Source organism: Talaromyces stipitatus, genomic scaffold (genome assembly GCF_000003125.1).
Source record: "Talaromyces stipitatus ATCC 10500 scf_1105507295517 genomic scaffold, whole genome shotgun sequence".
In the NCBI taxonomy this organism is placed as follows: domain Eukaryota; kingdom Fungi; phylum Ascomycota; class Eurotiomycetes; order Eurotiales; family Trichocomaceae; genus Talaromyces; species Talaromyces stipitatus.
This window is the reverse complement of record NW_002990121.1, coordinates 1,132,195-1,151,314: the sequence shown is the minus strand read 5'-3', so window position 1 is coordinate 1,151,314 and position 19,120 is coordinate 1,132,195. Positions and strand designations below refer to the sequence as shown.

At 46.3% G+C, this 19,120-nt stretch overlaps 7 protein-coding genes across 8 annotated transcripts; 3 read left to right on the top strand and 4 right to left on the bottom strand.

Annotated features, from left to right (window-relative positions):
* Positions 1-12: 12 nt before the first annotated feature.
* TSTA_004430 (uncharacterized protein) lies at positions 13-1,053 on the bottom strand (the record flags this gene model as incomplete). Its single annotated transcript, XM_002488004.1, has 2 exons — positions 13-154; positions 188-1,053. The coding sequence occupies 2 exons, from the start codon at positions 1,051-1,053 to the stop codon at positions 13-15; spliced, it is 1,008 nt and encodes a 335-aa protein (XP_002488049.1).
* A 169-nt stretch (positions 1,054-1,222) lies between these two features.
* TSTA_004420 (uncharacterized protein) lies at positions 1,223-2,068 on the top strand (the record flags this gene model as incomplete). Its single annotated transcript, XM_002488003.1, has 2 exons — positions 1,223-1,604; positions 1,632-2,068. Exons 1-2 carry the CDS (start codon positions 1,304-1,306, stop codon positions 2,066-2,068), a joined length of 738 nt encoding a protein of 245 aa, XP_002488048.1. The 5' UTR covers positions 1,223-1,303.
* Positions 2,069-2,161: 93 nt separating this feature from the next.
* On the bottom strand, positions 2,162-6,526 carry TSTA_004410 (translation repressor/antiviral protein Ski3, putative; the record flags this gene model as incomplete). The annotated part of the gene is made up of 3 exons (XM_002488002.1): positions 2,162-6,098; positions 6,151-6,351; positions 6,411-6,526. 3 exons carry the CDS (start codon positions 6,524-6,526, stop codon positions 2,162-2,164), a joined length of 4,254 nt encoding a protein of 1,417 aa, XP_002488047.1.
* Positions 6,527-6,707: 181 nt separating this feature from the next.
* TSTA_004400 (glycosyl hydrolase, putative) lies at positions 6,708-9,440 on the top strand. Of its 2 annotated transcripts, XM_002488001.1 has the most exons (4): positions 6,708-7,316; positions 7,372-8,622; positions 8,680-8,845; positions 8,930-9,440. In XM_002488001.1, the coding sequence occupies exons 1-4, from the start codon at positions 6,933-6,935 to the stop codon at positions 9,328-9,330; spliced, it is 2,202 nt and encodes a 733-aa protein (XP_002488046.1). In that variant the 5' UTR covers positions 6,708-6,932; the 3' UTR covers positions 9,331-9,440. The 2 variants fall into 2 exon arrangements, with proteins under 2 accessions (XP_002488046.1, XP_002488045.1); XM_002488000.1 differs by having other exon boundaries at positions 8,680-9,440.
* Positions 9,441-9,653: 213 nt separating this feature from the next.
* On the top strand, positions 9,654-11,897 carry TSTA_004390 (C6 transcription factor, putative). Its single transcript, XM_002487999.1, has 2 exons — positions 9,654-10,140; positions 10,193-11,897. Exons 1-2 carry the CDS (start codon positions 9,685-9,687, stop codon positions 11,810-11,812), a joined length of 2,076 nt encoding a protein of 691 aa, XP_002488044.1. The 5' UTR covers positions 9,654-9,684; the 3' UTR covers positions 11,813-11,897.
* A 1,277-nt stretch (positions 11,898-13,174) lies between these two features.
* On the bottom strand, positions 13,175-14,256 carry TSTA_004380 (short-chain dehydrogenase, putative; the record flags this gene model as incomplete). Its single annotated transcript, XM_002487998.1, has 2 exons — positions 13,175-13,812; positions 13,872-14,256. 2 exons carry the CDS (start codon positions 14,254-14,256, stop codon positions 13,175-13,177), a joined length of 1,023 nt encoding a protein of 340 aa, XP_002488043.1.
* Positions 14,257-14,489: 233 nt separating this feature from the next.
* Positions 14,490-19,003, bottom strand: TSTA_004370 (nuclear import and export protein Msn5, putative). Its single transcript, XM_002487997.1, has 11 exons — positions 18,035-19,003; positions 17,790-17,978; positions 17,263-17,734; positions 17,087-17,211; positions 16,964-17,035; positions 16,688-16,912; positions 16,531-16,634; positions 16,216-16,474; positions 16,022-16,164; positions 15,375-15,973; positions 14,490-15,319 (listed from the first exon to the last, which is right to left on the bottom strand). Exons 1-11 carry the CDS (start codon positions 18,869-18,871, stop codon positions 14,634-14,636), a joined length of 3,711 nt encoding a protein of 1,236 aa, XP_002488042.1. The 5' UTR covers positions 18,872-19,003; the 3' UTR covers positions 14,490-14,633.
* Between the last annotated feature and the right edge of the window lie 117 nt (positions 19,004-19,120).

Here is a 19,120-nt window from a genome sequence, read left to right as displayed (position 1 = left end):
CTGATCTATGTCTTACACGGCATAGCTCAGTTTGCGAATGTAGGACAGTTTGGAGCACATTCTGTTTGGAGATAAATGGCCATGAGAACATTCTCGAGAAAGTGCCTTTGCCTGAGAAATCAGGATCGAATCATGGCATCGTCCGTAAACATGGCTTTGATTAGGAGAGATCCTCGTTTCGACTCACACAGACTCCTTCTCCTGATCTTTCATGATCTCTTCGCAAGCCGCTCTCAGTTCTTCAACCCCCTTGACCCCTTTCCAAGATTGTAATAGGTGATCAATCTCTGCCCAATCCTCTTGCGCTTTCTCTGTCTGGCCCTCACGCAAGTATTGTCTGAGTCGGTCAGGTGTCCCCAAAGCCCATTCCACAGTCTCCTGTTCAGCCGTCTTATTCCCAGTCGCCTTGCTCTTCGCATCCTGAACTCTGCGACGAAGCTCTTCACCTTCCTTGATCAAGCCACTAGCAGTCTCAGCAACAAATGCCACAGCGGGACCAAGTGTTTTCGTCATCGTCAATGGCGCTCCTCGTTCCTCCATACTCCGTCGCATGGTCCCTATAGTCTCGACTGCGCGAATCAATTTCGAGTAATTATCATAGACTAAAGCCTTGCGCTCGCCATCTAGTGTACGTATGTCGCCGACCAAAGTATTCTCTGCCTTCAGAACCGTCGATAGAGAGGAAGTAGCCAGTAACTGGTCAATGTATTTTTGTGCGTCGAAATCAGGATTGTCTAGTTCAGAGGTAACAGTAATTGACGGCGATCCGAAAAGTTCGCTTGCATCAGTCGAGCGAGGAGCACCTGTAGCCGAGCTTGTCGCTTCGTCACCCGTCGATGACTTGATATTGTAGTAATCTCTAAGCGCGGCACGGTTTCGACGTTGAGCTGGAGATACTGCGCGATTTATGGATGAGCCTGTATGATTATTGATTCCGAGTCCGCTAGTGCTGGCATTGGGGTTCAAGCTGTTATCTATAGAGGGTCGGCGAGATGATATCGACGTGGCGTGTGAGGATGTGGTAGATAGACGGGGGGACGAAATGGTGGACATTTTGTAATTGAATTTTAGTGTATGAGTTAATCAAAGGCCAATAATCCGGGTATATAAGAAGAGATGAGCAAAACGAAAGGCGTAAAGAGAGGATGAAGCCTGAAGGTTACGGAGGAAGCTGTGATCCTTTTTGAGATGTGGACCCGCTTCTTCTCCTTCCCCGGAATCCAGACGACTCTTTCAACTCCAAATCAAACCCTCGACTCGCCTCGACAGTCAAACATGTTACTCTCCAATTACACCAGTCATCATGTCATCGACAGAAGAACATATTAAATCCCAGCTCCTAAGCACCAAATCGCTCCCGGTATCCCCAGCATGGATATCCAATTTCCTCGCATCCTTATCCCAAAACCAACAGAGAGCACCACCATCTGCATTAGCGCAAACAGCTCTCTTTCGCATACTAACGACTGATTTCACCAAGACACTATCAACTTCAACACATTCTAAATTACTTCCCAGAGACATATTTAATCCATCCGTCAAAGAGCGACGTATATCCGGCCCGGTACCCGTCCAGGTTCTTGACGTGGAAGATATCGGTTCTAGTCTGTGGTCTCAAGTAGAAAAAATAGAGCAAGTCGAGCGAGGAGAAACCATTCGAGGTCGAGAGATAGTCCGAAATGTGAATGTGGATGGTGATAACAGCGCCAACGACGAAACGGCGAACAATGGGTCTAGATCGGCGAGAAATACGACAAGTAATGGGCCTCATCGTCTGATTCTACAAGATGCAGCTGGCACGAAAATTGTCGCGCTGGAATATAAAGATATCGATGGTGTATCTGTCGAGAAGCTTTGCATCGGCGCAAAACTTGTTCTTAAGGATATCACTGTGGCAAGAGGGATAGCACTATTGACACCGGAAACTGTCACTTTATTAGGTGGAAAGATCGAATCCTGGGATACAACATGGCGACAAAAGAGAAAAGAAGTTTTGTTGGCGAAGATTGAAGCTTTGCATGCAGAACAAAACAGAGGTAATGCTAATGGAGATGAGATGGAGGAATGATTTTATTTCTTTTATTCATCTATAAACACATTCATCACTGGGTATCTATTCTACATGCAGCAGGTGATATCTATGCAATCCAAATAATGCGCCTCATGCAATGTCTGAAAAGTTCTCACTCAGACCATCCCATCCATCCATTTTCCATGGAGCCACCATGATGGCTCGCAATGAGTCTCCAATGGTACCTGTTTGCACATACGCCTTACACAAGTCCACTGCATCCAACCCACCGTTGGGAGGAACATTTCGAAGAGCAGTCTTTACTGCTATCGTCGCTGGATGTACTTCTCCTGTCGCGGCAGTAAGCTCCATCCAGCCTTGAGGTAACCCAGGAGCTAGCATGACAGCTCTGTTTGCTTCCACAACTTTTCGCTCTGCCTCTGGCATGTCGCTGTCTCCGCTTAAGCCCATGGCAGAAATTGCTGATAGGAGTTTGACCACTCGTGTCCGGTCGTGGATTTCAATATCGTCTCTTGTTCTCATAGTCTCGAGATCTGCGTGAACCGCTTCAATGGCATCTTCGTCACCGTCTAGAAGTGCAATAGCCCCCAAAAGAGTGACAGCACCGTTGTGGTCCGGATTCTTTTCGACACAATCAAATAATTGTTCACGGGCTACATTCCGCTCTTCTTCCCCGCCCTTTGCCCATAGCACTTGTGCAAGAAGGCATACCACATCGGGATCGTTCTCTGCTTCATGAAGTGCATCACGGAACATATCGATAGCCTGGTCCATTGATTTCAAGTAATAATATGCCAAACCGGCAGTAAGGTGTGATGACAAGCGAAGGCTCGTCACCATGCCTGGATCAGGGGTAGATAGATTATCGTCTCCAGATAGGGTCAATGCTAATTCAGCCTTTTCGACGGCTTGTTCATATTCATGATTGGCAAGATGTACACGAGCAATATCCGCATTGGCCAGTGCAAAGCGTATCAGGGACGATGATGACTCAGACACTTCATATTCAGCTTCTACTCCAGTGCAAACAATACCGAGGGCGGACTCAGCTTGCCCATACTCGCCAATTCTTTCAGCGAACAATGCTGAGAGATGCTCGAACGATAGAGAAGATGGCTCTTGGAAGTGTAATTGTTGAAGGGCGAAGTAAGGCTGAATCAGTTGTGACAATTCGTTTGAAATTGAAGCATCTTCCAATAGACGGTCGAACAGGCTGAGAGTATATTGTTTCTTAGTCAATGTCGAAGACGATGTGGATATGTCAAATGCATGTCTGAATAGAGCTCGCGCTTCTGATGGATCTCCGAAGAGCAGCGCCACAATACCTTGACCAAGCCAAGCCGGCGCATAGTCAGGATCAGCAGATTGCCCTCGAGTAAATGCTTCATTTGCTAGCTGGAGATCATTGTGAATCAGATAGAAAACACCAATGTTCGTCCAATTCTGCGCACTGCGGTCATTAAGATGCAAACTGCGAACGAAAGCATGCTGAGCGACTTTCGGACTGAGTGAAGCCGTCACAACTCCTAAGGAATTCCAGAATTCGGAATTACCTGCCTCGAGCTCAATAGCTTGTTTGAAGCATCGAATAGCTGCCTTGAGGAATTTCTTCGTAAATCGCTTGTCCTTCTTTGCGATTGTTTCACCTTCAATACATCTGTAGGCTCTGTATTCGGCCCATCCGAGGTTATACCAAGAAACGGCTTGGCCATGAACGTCGTTTGCGGAGACATACACAGCTCTTTTGTACGCCAGGATGGACGCGTAAATGCAGAGATCAGACAGGGGAGGTAAACCTTCTTCCGAGTCACTGAATAATGCATGCTTGCTTCCTACATCATCTGTATCGGCCAGAATGTCGTACGCGTCATTCGGGGCATCAATGGTCAAGAGAGACTTTAATAGAGATGCAGAAACATGCCATGATTTCGCCTTTACGTAGGAGAAAACGGCACACGCATCACCGGCTGCTCTCCACATATTGAATACATTCGGTGTCTCCTTCGCCATTGCAGTAGCGATCTTCAAAGCTCTACGTGCGGACTTGGCAGCATCGTTGAACAGGCCAGTCTCGAGATTCTTATATGAACTTTCAGTCAACGTCTGGAGAAGCGCAATCATCACTCCAAACTCGTTGGAACGAATGGCGAGTACATCCTCGTATCTGGAAATTGCATCTTCGTACTCTCCCAATTCCCTCTTGACATTAGCTAGCATGTATTTCGAGAACCAGACGTTGTCACCGTCGCTCTTGGAGAGAGTCGACTCTGACGCTTCCGCGTGCTCATATGCTTTCGTAGCAGCAATGTACCTGCCCGAGTTGTGGTAGCTTTCTCCAAGCCCAACCCAGGAATGATAGTCTCCCGGTGATATCCGCAGAGCTGCCTGGTAGGACACAATGCTTTTAGTGTACTGCTGTTTATTCAGTTGCACCACACCTAGCGCTGCATAAGGCCAACTGTGACCCTTGCGTTTCGACCCCGGAGCAGGCTTTGCTTTCCCAGAGTCGACCACTCGTTGGGCAACTGCTTCAACAAGATTCCACTCTTGCTTATTAGCAAAAGCTTTTGCTAGTCGTTCCGCAGCTTCAATCTCAGACGACGACAGCTCGAATGCCTTGTGGAAACATCGCTTTGCTCGGGCTTTATCTTTCTTGTAGTCGGAGTAGTATATCCCCAGCATAGTATACGCTGGTGCATAATTCAGGTCGGCTTGAATTGAAGCTAAAAAACTGGCATATGCTCCATTGCGATTCTTTCGAGCAGCACTAGATGGATCTATCTCCCACTGGCAATGGCCAATACGATAAAGTATCTCGGCCCTGAACTCTCCAGTTTGTGATTCGTCATTCTTGATTTCCGAAAGGACATCTTGCAACATCTCCAATCCATCTTGGAGGTTTCCGTTGAGTGCTGTACACCAAGCCAACTCTGACCGAATTTTTATATTGGATGGATCACGTTCACGAGCTCGCTGCAAGAAATTGTATGCTTCTTCGTAATCGTGATCTTCTTCTAGAATCAAACCGATCCCCAGTAGACATTTCGTATTCTTGGGTTTTCGCTTCAAGATACTTTCGAAGATGCTTTTTGCCTCGGGGTGATTGCGAGGAGACTGATATGAAATTAATGCAGTAGCTAAAGTAATATTGACGTAGTCGGTAGTTTGTTGAAGGCTCAAACCCGTTTTCCTGGTGACGTCTTTAAGGATTGATATGCCCTTACGCGCAACCTCGACCGCGCTTGCAAATTCTTCCAAATTCAAGTAAAGCTGAGCCATAACGCGATGCGCTATTATGGAGTCCGCTGATTGCTCGAGACCGTTGGACATCAATATCAATCTGTCTTCCACTGCTAATTCTGCAATCTCTGCTTTTACATCATTTGATTCAGCTTCAGCGGATTCTCGTAACTCTGTTTCCGTGGGGAAAGGCGATAATTCTCCCTTCAGGAAGCCCTGAATAACCTTACTGAGACCATCTTCTGGGAAAAACTCTGCGAAGTCGCGAAGAAGAACAGGATCCCACTCCGAGAAATCTTCAACATCTTTCCATTCAAGCTCAATTTTCCACGCGAGAAGGAAGGTATGCTTGATAATGACCATATCCCGTGCCAGATGGATTACCTCGTCAAGTTTTCCAAATTTCTGATCGTGCGGAAGAACTAGCAGGAAGTCGTATGCTCGCTGTAGAAGTCGCTCCTCGGTTTGATGTCTAATCCCATCGTCGTTTGTCCAGTCTATAAGGCCTCTATAGTATTGCTCGAGTTCTGGGTTGCTGAGAGCCTCGCACTTGACCTCCGTAGTGACCTGATCAATTTTTGCGCCGAGACGTGTGCGTCTTTCGCCGATCTCACGATTTATGAATTCTTTTTCCTCAGCTTCGGTAAGCTCTATCAGCCTTGAGTAGGTGTCTGCAGGATGTGGAACCCTCCCTTCCAGTGCAGGATAGAGGGGGCATGTCGGCAGTTGAATATGTAGAGCTTGTTTCTGTTGCGTACGATTTCCGTGCTGTCGGTTGAACTTGATAAACTTGTCCACGACATCGACACACCGATCGCGTTCGCCACTTGTACCGCTCGATTAGCGATATGACTTCAAATTAAGGTATACATCCATACTTCTCTGCTAGGATATGCCCCAACTTCAGAACAACATCACGATAGGCGTCCACCTTTTTGGACCCTTGTTTCTCGTACAAGGTGATAAGTCCTTGCCATGCTGTCTTGTCATTCTCTTTAATACGGGAAGCGGCGAGGTATGATGATTCTGCTGCATCTGGCTTGCCTAGTTTATCTTGTGCGAGCCCTAGAAAGATATGTCTATTGCGAAGTATTAGTTTGTCATGCTTTTGAAGTTTCAGTGCTTGTCCCGCACTCACGCATGATAGTTTGTGGAATCCTGATCGACCAGATCCTTTGCCTTAGAAGCTGCAAGCTCAAAATCTTTGGAGTCCAAGGCTGATTTGACAGCCTTCAGAGCAGCCTTTGCAGACATTTCAAATTTGACCACCGACGATGTTCATCTTCTGGCTTGGATGGTTAGTTTTGTGGGTTTAATACGAGCAACAAAAGATGTGGCCTATGTGGGGAAGGAGCGGAGATATCGTACGTACGTCACGGAGCACTCCTTCCCTCTTTTGACACTTTCTTATCGCCAACCCCGTGAGCTTTATCTCGAGGTAAAGGGCCAGTGTCAGGTGCATCTTTAACTTCATTTATTTATGTGTCTGTTCGCCATAGGCTGTCTTAGTCTCAGTTTCCTTTGTACAGGAAACACTGTCTAAGTTGCGGCCCCTATTTATGAACCAGACTAAAAGTTTCAACTTACTTTAAGAGTGATCTGGTCATTCCAATTCTTTCAGGTCAATTCACTTTGTTCTAGAATCAGGGCAATCACAAAAATGGCTCCTCTCCGCTTGCACATCGAAGGCCATAAGTTTCGAGATCCATACAATCGTGAAATCACCTTAAGAGGTATTAACGTCGCCGGTGACGCGAAGTACCCGAAGAATCCGGATGTTCCATCGCATATCGCAGACGGCTTTCTGGACGCCGATAATGTCTCGTTTGTCGGTCGACCATTTAGCTTAGAGGACGCTCCGATACATTTTGGCAGGTTGCGGAAATGGGGTTATAATACAATTCGATATATTTTTACTTGGGAGGCCATCGAGCACTCGGGGCCAGGGAAATATGATGATGAATGGATCGCTTATACCATCGAAGTCCTGCGCATCGCTAAGCAGTACAATTTCTACGTGTTTATGGACCCTCATCAGGATGTTGTATGTATACTAGTGGGCTTGTTTTGATGATACATATGTGACTGACCGTATCTAGTGGTCGCGGTTCTCTGGTGGCTCTGGCGCTCCATTATGGACATTATATGCGGCCGGCCTCAACCCCGAAAACTTCAACAAGACTCAAGCAGCTTTGGTCCAGAATACGTGGCCTAACCCTTCAGAGTTCCCAAAGATGATCTGGAGTACGAATTATACGCGCCTCGTCTGCCAGACCGTATTCACATTATTTTGGGCAGGTCGGGACTTTGCGCCCAAGGCAATTATCGATGGACGAAATATTCAGGACTACTTGCAAGAACACTTTATTGCAGCTTGTAAACATCTTGCTCAAAAGATCCACGAGGCCGGTGACTTAGAGGATGAAGTTGTCATTGGATGGGAGTCTATCAATGAGCCAAATCGGGGATTGGTAGGATATCAGGACATCAACGTAATTCCTCCTGAACAGCAACTCCAGTTGGGAACGTCACCGACAGCATTTCAAGCCATTCTGGCCGGGTCTGGCCGCGCCTGTGAAATGAGTACATGGGCTTTTGGTAGTTTTGGCCCTTACGAGACAGGAAAAGAGTTGGTTGATCCCGAAGGCGAATCTGCATGGTTACCAGCTGACTTTGATGATAACAAATACGGTTGGAAGAGAGACCCCAATTGGAAACTTGGGACATGTATATGGGCACAGCACGGCGTTTGGGATCCCAACACAGACGAATTATTGCAGGGGGACTACTTCTCTAAGGACCCTAAAACAGGAGAACCACTGAATTACGACGTTTTCACCAACACATATTATATGGATCACTACAGAGCGTATCGAGACGCCATTCGAAGTGTGCACCCTGATTGTATCCTCTTGAACCAGCCTCCCGTCATGGAGGTGCCTCCAAAGCTTAAAGGCACGGAGGATGACGATCCCAACATGGTACATGCCGCTCACTATTATGACGGTCTAACTCTACTCACAAAGCATTGGAATCGTATGTACAACGTCGACGTGATTGGCGTTCTCCGCGGCAAGTACTGGACACCAGCGTTTGCCGTCAAAATCGGGGAGACCGCTATTCGAAACTGTCTTCGCAATCAGCTCAAGTACCTTCGAGACGAAAGTTTCAAGTGTTTGGGAGACCATCCTATGCTTTTTACTGAAATAGGAATTCCTTATGATATGGACGACAAGACCGCATATAAGACGGGTGACTACAGCAGTCAGATAAGCGCAATGGATGCAAACCACTTTGCTTTGGAAGGTAGTGGATCGAATGGGTACACATTATGGGCGTATATGACTCAGGTAAGCGCGTATCTGTCATCCAGAGTATTGCCTTTGCTCACTAGATGTTCCTAATAGAATGATCATGAATGGGGAGATCAATGGAACGGAGAGGATCTTTCCATATACTCTAAGGACGACCTTGAACTTCCCGGCATCGGTTCAACTTCCTTGAATGGATCTACATTGACGCTGGACCGAAACTCGCCGTCGTTCTCTCAGAGCAGCAGCTCAATTGACAATGGTAAAATAAACCATCTCAATATCAAGAATGCCATAGAATATCCATCTATCTCTCACCAATCGTCTAACATATCTTCTGAACCAGAAGGAAAGCCGGGGTTTCGAGCAAGCGAGGCATATATCCGTCCTAGTGCTATCTACACCAGCGGTGACCTTCTATCTCATGGCTTCGATCTTAAGAACTGCAAGTTTACGCTGTCACTATATGGTGAGAAGCCCACTAACCAGGAAGCTCCCACTGAGATCTATTTGCCTGAATTTCACTTCCCTGCTTCGGAAATCGACGTTACTGTGAGCGGAGGAAAGTGGACGGTCGAGACACGTGAAGAGGCTTCCTATACGATACAGATTCTCAAATGGTGGCACGGCGAAGGAGATCAAGACATCAAAATCCAAGGTGTCAAGCGCAAAGCTAGCAGTCTCGTCATCAGTCCTGAGGATGATACTTACCTGGAACAGTGTCAACAGAACTGCTCTGTGATGTAGATGATCTTATTTTTTTCTTCTTTTTACTTTCGGGCTTGGCCATGGCGCATTTTGCTAGCATTTTATATGATATTTATGCCTGTTACGCAAGCAATTGACTTTGAATATGGTTGAATTGACAGACTCTTGAGTATGAAGTTATCGCGATAATGCCGAAAGACGGAGTTAATTTTCGGATCCGAAGGGTCTCGGCCCCGAGTCCGAACGGCCGATTGCTGCCTTGTAGATACCTCAGGCGACTATTCTCTTTTAGGAAAGAGCGGTTTCTAACTTCTAATCGATCGAGTCATTGACGACATTATCATTTCTGTCCTGTTCAGTCTGAACATGCCATCCTGTATTTGATTGTGCAACATGCTTGATCACCAGAAATTCGAGAAGCTCAAGTTAAACGACAAGGCAGTGTTTTCCAAGCCAGTGCGCCGTCGGCAGCGGCAAACTCTTTCTTGTCTTCCCTGTCGCCGGCTTAAAGTGAAATGTGATCGTGGCCACCCTTGTCGCCATTGTGTATGGAGCGACAGGGCCGCGAGCTGTCAATATGCGCCGTTTCCAACCGCGCAGGCGAACAGTATAAATTCGTCGGACGAGGATCAGACTGGCAAATCAAGCCTATCGCCTCAAGCACCAATTGACAGAGCGAAGCCTGCGCTCTTGTTACCCAAGACCGAGCCTGATCTTTTCGACTCATCTCCGGCGGCGACAACATCATCGTCCAAAAGTGAAGAGTCTGTCAAGTCGATTTATGATCCGTATAATAGTTGGAACTCCAAATTCCGAGGGTCAACCCACTGGCTCACTGTTTCACGACAAGTATCTTCTTATCAATCTTTAAATGTAGTTTCCTGTGCTTACACTTTAATAGATTCAATATGGGCACAAATCTATGAGCGGCAACCCACTTTACGACGTTCTGGAAGATGTTTTTAATAAGATTACAAACAACTTCACTTCCTCCATATTTCCCTCTAATTATCCCTTTGGATGTGGATATCAGGAGCAGTTTCCGAGTAAGAGAGAGGTTCTAACTTACATACCGGACCGCCCGACAATCATGTTCTTGATCGACGTTTATATGAATACGATAGAGAGGACTCATCCAATGCTGCACCCGCCAACTTTCTATAAAGAACTAGACAACTTTTGGGAGGATCCAGCAGCGGTAGAGGACGAATGGTTAGCACAGTTCCTTGTGATGCTCGGTATGAGCCATCATATGTCGCGGGGTGTCAACATAACGCCGGATGAAGAGGCAACTTTGAAACAGTACTTTCGCGGCGCCGAGACATGTCTAAAAAGTACGATATTCCTCATAGCGCCCAATCTTACGTCGTTGCGGACGCTAAGTATGATGGTCCTTGCTAGACGTATTCTTGCGTCCAGCTGCCTCGAACTTGATGCTTGCGGCCCTCTTTCAGCCATTGTTATGAGAATGGCTATTGGCATCGGCCTACATGTGGACCCTCAGAATGACGTTAGTGACAGCACATCGCTCTTTGACAGAGAAATACGCAAAAAGTTATGGTCAACGATTGCGATGATGTGTACTAACATATCGGTTCTGACTGGAACTCCATTTGCACTTCGGTCGTCACATATGAATACTCAGCCGCCTTTGAACTTGAACGATATAGATTTGAGTCCATCTCTTCTAGCTTACCCCATCCCACGACCTCTAGAGGAGTTTACGGACTCCACTTTCTTGATTATCGTTGCAAATTCGTTTCAACTGGCTTTTGATACGGTGGCTCATGCAAACTCGCCAACCACGTATCTCCCGTATGAGGATGTTCTCATATACAACGTCAAAATCAAGAATTTACTCTTGGAAGCAACTCAGTTGTACCATCAGTCCTCCCCGGTACCTCTCGAGGACTGGAAGCAGGATCAACTATTCATGCTGCAGGTTTACCTTCGCCGCCTTCTACTGGCCCTTCACTCGGTCTACGGCCTACAACCGAATGCTGATGTTGAATATCCGGTATCATACTGGGCTACTTTAGAATCCGCTCTAGCTCTACTGGTCATCCAGAGGCAGCTATCAGAGGATCTGAACAGTCCCCCCGGCCGAGTATGGCTAGGCGAATATTACAAACACGACTTTTACGCAGCGACATTAACAATATGCCTGATAATGACCCGCAACGATGCCGTGGCCATGGACATTAATTCTAACGGACCATCTCAGACCAACCTTGAGATCCCACGAGAAACCATTCTCCAGACATTAATATGTTGTCGCGATATCTGGGCTCGTCGCATCTGTCAGACGTACTGCCATTTCTTATCGTATATGAACCTTGGAACCATTATTGCGAGCATAATGACTCCGAGGGGGAAGAATATTCACTCTACCGAGGTGTATAAGTCAAGCCTCCGCGAAAGTCTTCGTATGTTGAAGAACTGTCCGTGTGGGAAGTGTGCGACTGATTCGACTAGTGTGAAGGGATCATTTTTGAATCATCCTGAATATCTGGCGGTTTAGTTGGGAATGGCGATTAGATGATATATATATATATATACGGATGTAACGATAGAGATACCACTAATGACAATCTAGCTCTTCATACAACTTTCAAGTTAAGTAAGACTGCCTCTTATACAACCTTTCAAGGTTGGGAGTAATGATGGGCAGTGGAAACCAAAACGAGAATTAACTTGGCACAGCTTTTATTGTTCTATACTGATATATTTAGGTATGTTGAGCACCTGATTGGCAAAACGCCATCACTTTTTCCAGACGAGGCATTTCCTACGATTCAAAGCTTGTGTATAGAGGTCCTCAAGCACTTCTCTCCGAAGAGACTCAGGCATTCTGTGGAAGGTAAAATGTCGACTGCAGCAACAATTCGACCCGTGGAAGCACAATATCAAGATGAGTTTTACAGGGCTTTCAGTGTTGTAGTAGGTCAAGGTGTGTCAATATCCAGTGAATGGTCTCGGAATGGTAGTGGCCGAGTCGACTTCTGGATTCCTCAGAAACGATGGGGTATTGAGCTAGTCAGGGAACATAACAATATCAATGAGCATTGCAATTGATTCAAAGAGGGTGGCCAGTATTATTCATGGATTGAAGCTGGCATGCTTATGGAGTGGATAGTTATTGACTGTGCCATATCTTGGCCAACTAGTGGTATGAAGTCTCATTCTATACTTAGTTTTACATCCTTGATGCTGCCAAATCGCTGACATTATAGCAGTACATTCAGATCCTAGACTCTGGCGCGCTATCTTCGATAATGATTATTCTCAATTGACGCTGTTAGGGCATAGGAATGACCGTCTGATGAACTCTACTGTCCCAGTAGATTGAGATTCGGTGAAATGTTTGAGCTGTTATGTTTAGTATTCTTTCTTCTTTCCACCTTTTTCAGTCACACAGCTTAACTATGCATTCCTTTTTCTGTCGCTACATCAGCCTGGGTCGCAATCATAGAGGTAATATGATATGTATGATTATTGTTGAAATGTGAACCACGTAGAATGAAAAATGATTCCATCACTAACGCAGACTGCCACATCTATCCCGTGCGCCTTTGATACTGTAGCTGCCACCTCCTATGAGTATTTTTGTTGAAGGCCCTCCCTCTTTCTGACAACACATGTTGGCCGTTCCACCTAAGGATTGTACTTCCCACATCATCTGTAATTCCCAAAAACACCATGTCAATTTTTAGGAACGCAAAAACTATTCGCAGAACCGGCTCTAGTAGACTCTGATAAGATAGACTTTGGATGTGTGCTCAGTTCTACTCAGCGAGCAAAAGCGGCGAAAAGGTGATCACTTAAATGGAAAGGGAAAGCCAAGTGGCGTCAAAGAAAATATGGTACGTAGGTAGACTTGGAACTACTCCGACCCAACCATCCTCAAACTATCCTCCCACAACCTCTTCGCCGCATCCACATCATACGCATACTCAGCATACCCAATACTCAACGGACCCTTACTCTCATCCGCAGGCGGACTAACCTGCGCATTCTCCAAAAATTTCCCCCCTTTCCCTTCCCACTCCTTGCCCACAGCTGCCCAAATCGTCGTCGCAGCCCCTTGTTCCACAGATTTGAGCAAATTCCTGAGTTGAGTCATCTTCCACATCTGCGCCAATTGCTCCGGTGGAGTCTTTTTGTTCAGACCCGTTCCGGGGATTAAACCTGGATTCACGGCTGTAGCATGTAGTCCCTGTGCAGAGAATCGACGCTCGATTTCTGTGGCCATGTAGATGTTTGCGAGTTTGGATTGGGCGTAACCCAGAAGAGGTTGATATTCTTCGGGACGGATGTCGAAGTTGTAGTCGTCGAATCTGATTTTGGATTGACGATGGCCTGCAGCTGAGAGGACAACGACGCGGGAGTTGACGGAGGGAGTTGAGGAGGATAGGAGAGCGTCCTTGAGGGCGTGGAAGAGTGCGAAGTGGCCTAGATGGTTGACGCCGAAGTGTTGCTCGAAGCCGTCTTTGGTTTTGTCTTTGGGGTAGCCTCTTATTCCTTTGTTCACAGATATCAGCCCTACGTTCCTGAAGATGTTACATTTGGATCAAACTCACCAGCATTCGTAATCAAAACATTAACCTTCCCACCACTCAACTCCAAAAACCTCTTCGCCGTATCTCTAACGCTCTCCAAGGAATCAAGAAACATCTCCAAAAACATAACTTTCCCCGGTTTCCCATCCCCAGTAATATGCTCAACAACTTCTAGTCCCTTCTTACGATTCTGTCCCGTGATATATACATCAGCACCCGTGGCATGAATTGCACGTGCAGTCTCGACGCCAATGCCGTTTGTACCTCCTGAGATGAAGAATACTTTTCCGGATAGAGTGCCATCGAGCCCTTGGTCGCGGATTATTTTGAGGGCTGTTGGACGAGCGTCACCGGGTCCGTTGGGGTCCTCGTGGTCGATGGCATAGGGGGCTAGAGGGGATGTCATTTTGGAATAATCTTTTTTTTTTTTTGTTGGGAATTGGTAGATGAGTTGATTTTGCTATTTGGGTGAGATTGAAGGTGGTGAAGCCTGTTTATATAACTGGGACTTTGCGTACATCTTCCTCAGTCCCTCGAATTAAATCCGCGGGGATAAATCGGAGTTAGGGCACGATTTGATTAATCTCCTGCCAAAGCAGCCCATGACGAAAGCAACCTCTACTAATTTCTTGTGTTTATTATTTCAATTGTTGATTTAGCTTGATAATTCCTACACTAAGTCTATTTTTATGTATTATACGCAAGGTAATGAGATAAGTAACGCTACCGCTTCGTATCAAACAGCCTTCCCAAGTCCCCGCCATAAGCGACGTGCGTCTATCTTTAACCAAACATGTCTGCTATACCACCAAGATCCGGCCCATCATCAATGTTTACTTTTGTTTTCTGTTGCCCTTCCATATCCGCGGGAGCAGTGGACATGTACCGCTGTTGCATTGCGCTACGAGCCTTTCGACGGTCTTCACGCGTACCAAGAATCTTTCCTTGCTCGGAGATACTAACGCCGCGTAAGCCCTCAAGCAAGTCCAAAACAAGGGCACGTTGTTGTCGACCAGAGGTTGAGCGCATCAGTGCTGTCTCGGTTTGAGCGACCCGCTGCTCATTCAAGCCAGGAAGACTTAACATGACTGAGCGCGGTGTGGATGTGCTGGAGCCGTAGAGTACCCATATTGAAGCGATGAGTGTTGCAAGATCTCGTTGCATATCGACAAAGTATGGTTCATGAACAGATGTGATGCACGCCCGGAGGACTTCGGTAGATATAAACTCTCGGATAGTAATTGCTGTAGGAGTATTGACTGGGGGTGCGAAATCGACAAGAATAGAACGAAGGACTCTAGTAATGATGCTACCGCATCTTGTGTCTCGCATGCGTAGAGCATGAGTACAAAACATAAAGACCGGCTCTAATATTGTTGGATTAGAGAGAACAAAGTGTCTCATGGAGCTTTCCAGAGATACTGGTGGTTGGGGTGCGCTTGGGTCATCACTGGTCGTTGTATCCGGATCTGTCGAAATAGTTAGCTAGAGCCTATATTGTATTGATTAGTTCCAACTTCTTACCACCTCTCTGGGGATCCAGAAGACTGGCCACCATGATAACCGCGGAGTAGGTGAGCTGCCGAAGGATACTCTCATCCTTCATTTCTTCAGTCAGGTCTCCTTCAACGAGACCTGCCTTGCGTTGTTCTATATTGTCCCATTCCTCTGTAACTTTCTTGTCGACTTGCTTGAACAAGGTACTTATCATTGGTGGCAAAAAGTGCTCGCGAAATTGAACCGGACAATCATCAATGAGACAACGAGATATGTTCAGCAGAATAGAAAATTGATGCGACGATAAATGTGTCGAATCTTTGAACAGTGCCTCTGATAAAGGTCCTGGTAGTTCCTCAAACCCGTAGAAATATTGCCGTAGACGACTCATGCTGAAAAGCATAGAGTAGCAGGACTCTCGAACAGCCCTAACTTTGCCTCGAACTGATGAAGCAAATCCTTCCAATGTAGCTTTCGACGTAGTGATTTTAGCGTAAAAGTCATCCCGGCTACCTGTCGAGATTCCAGCTTGCCAAAATCGATCTGTGAGGATTCGGCCGACTACTGTCCTCATATCTCGAGAAAGGTCACTCCAGTTTGCAGGATTGTGAAAGGCATGGGCATGACTTGTACTGCATTAGTTTTGATAGAGTCGAGGAAGATGAATTACTTACCCAATCAGCTGTAATAATGTAGGGAGAATGGTAGGTATCACATCCCGCCAAAGAGCACATCCGAGTTCGTACGCAGGATCAGTTCGTTTGAGCTTTTCTGTTGACACAGCGAGCAAGGTCTTGGTTCCGCGTAGAGGAAGTTGCTGTTATCGAATGTTAGGAAACATATAACCAATAGCTTATAGTGTACATACCTGAAAGCGCCTCGCCAGCTCGCCTTGAATTTCCTTTCCAACACTATCCAGTGGCACAGCTGACCAATCTTCGATGCTTGCGGCTTGCTTGCTTTGCATGTATGGCCCCACTTTTTGGAGTCCGAGCAGTTCACAAAATCCACTAAAAGAAGACGACATACTCCTAAACTCTTCGTTCTGCCATGCACTTCGAACTGGTTCCATGAAGGAATTGAGTCTTTCTTCGCGAATACGAGGATCAACGTTCTTCGTACGTTGCCTGGAAGACGAATATTAGCGATTAGTAGAGAAGTATTACAGCAAACAATAGCTTACGTGATGATCAATAAAACGGAAATCAGCTCGGTCTGCAGTTTGTCGTCTAATTGGTGTGCAGCCGCAATCTCCCGTACTTTCGGCTCTAAGACATCATAAAACGTCTTTGAACAGTGTTAGCATGAAGTATTTTTCAGAAAAAGGCGTATGTACTCACGAAGAAATAATCAGCATATCGCATTGACAGTCTACGCAACTCGTGACTTGCGAGGCTGTGGAGTTCTCTGACTGCATCCGAGTAAGCTGGGTATTGTGGTTGGTCTTCGAGATGTGTCATCAAAATATGTTCCAAAACCTTCAGCGCAAAGCTTGGTGTTTTATCAAGCGCCTTCGAAGATATATCAACAACAAGTCTTATGACTCTCTGTTTGAGTACGGGGTCCTGAAAGTCATGAGTATCACGGATAATTATCTGAATGGCATGGAGACCTACCTCGAGATTCCTTTGCATCAAGCTCATAGCCCAATTCTCAATCGCTTGCTCAAGTTGAGTTCGCTGCTGTTCCTAGTTTGACGTCAGTGAAACACAGCCGGAGTCTGAGATCATCAATCTTACATCTTCTTGAGGGCTGCGTCCATGTGCTATAATCCACTTTTGATACCCCTTGAGAGTCGCTTCGACCACAGAAAATTGCGTGTCAGCACGCATAAGTGGGAACGAAGCTTTCTGAAATGATGCGGCTATTACAATGTTAATTGAGCTTTCCGAGACTTTAACACCATTAAACATACCGCTGAAGGGCTGAACACCATTGTAAAGATTGTTGAGATTTTGATCCACCCCGGAAAGAATATGCGGAATAGCTTCATAGGGTCGTTTCTGGACGATGACCTCTATCACAGTAGAGCAATAGCGGCGGTAATTACCAACAAAAGCGTGGCGCTCCGGTGTCGTATCGATGTCGTCGTTCAGGAAAAGGATTGTGGGATCGTCAGAGTCCTCGGGAAGGGTTTCCCAGCGAACTAGGCGTTGAGTGCAGATTTCTAGTAAGGGTGCAATCAAACGTGTAACGAACTCCATTTGTTCGACTCTTTCTGCTGTGAGCAGACGTGACCAGGAATGCAAGACCGGGATTGAGACAGTAAGACTCTGGTGGCGGAGAATCTCAATCAAGAACTCGAAAAGGAAAGGTATATCAGATGTGGATGCGCTCTGTAAATCAAGATCCTTATCTTCTAAGAAAGCCGCCGCATACGACATCAGCTGCAAAAGATTTAGTAACAGAATCGTACTGAAGAGGAGCTCAGCTTCTACATACCTCGGATACTTTTTTGCATATGTTATATCTCGTCTCGTCAATGTCATTAGCATCAACGGCAGTCCACTCATATAATCGTCTCAAAAGTACCAAGTGATCTACATCGTAGATCTGCTCTACCAAAGGCGCAAACTCCTCGACTTCGACATTTGACCTGCTGTACAGTGAATGTAAGGCTTCTATAGCGGCCTAGAGAAAAGTTGGTTTTTGTTGTCACAGAAAAGGGAAGAAAAGGACATGCATACCAGAAGAATGTGTTCATTTTGTGATGTGAGAGTGCGACATATTCCCGTAACAATATCACATGTCAGGATAGCCTTCGGAATAGACCAGACCAGTGCAGACCGCAGTACCGCAAGAGCTTTCAATGTACAGTCCTTTGCTTCGCGTGAGGTATTCACACTTCCAAGGCACTCGTCCATGAATATACATATCCTTGAGAGCCAGCCATCATTCAGATGCCGGATTTCCTGTCGGTGGTGTTCCCTTTCTGGAAATGTTTCTTGAAACACAACAAGCGGCGTGAAGATCTCGACCAATGCCCTATTGAGATCCGTGCCCCTTAAGGACGATGCAGTATCCTCTCGATAGAAAATATCCTCTGAAAGGGTTTCCAAAATTGACAAAACAATTTCTTTATGGAGAGGACCGCCATTCCACAGATTATACAGATCGAGGTCCATGCTGTTCCAGTCGATACCCCAGCTCCTCTTCGCCACCTCGGCCCACAGCTGGGCAACCTTGTTGCGATAGTAGCTCGGGTCAGTTGGCTGTATTCTTCGCGAGAGTTCTATGACCATTTCCTTGAGTTCCATGATCTGAGTGCTTGACAAGGCGAATCCAGTATGAAGCAGGACATGGTCAAGGAGTGACAGGCCAAAATGCCTGATCAACGGCGAATTATTGATCTCTGAGGCAAGTAGATATCCAGTATGTGCCGCGCGTTCATCTTGCTTTCTCGATTCAAGATACTGGAGGGCTTCTGCACGTAATGCGTTCGAAGACATGGGACTATGGGAGACTTCCAGAGCATGGATGATGTCGGCCATGCCGTCAGTGGCGGGCTGACCAGGTGTAGCCATGATTGATTGTCGATACAGACTCTTGTCAGTGAGAAAAGAAGCAAGAACGTGTTTGTGTTTAGATTTGTACTTTCCTTCTTTTCTCTTCAGGACTGGACGGCTGGCATCATCATTCCCCCGGTGCCTTCCCGTTTGTTGATATTTTGGTGATTCCTTTCCTCCTCTTCCAGCCGGATGTTCCCTGATGCTCCGCAAATGCTCGTTTATTTTCCTTGAATATCTACAGGATTGGAATCAATCAATCTGCTT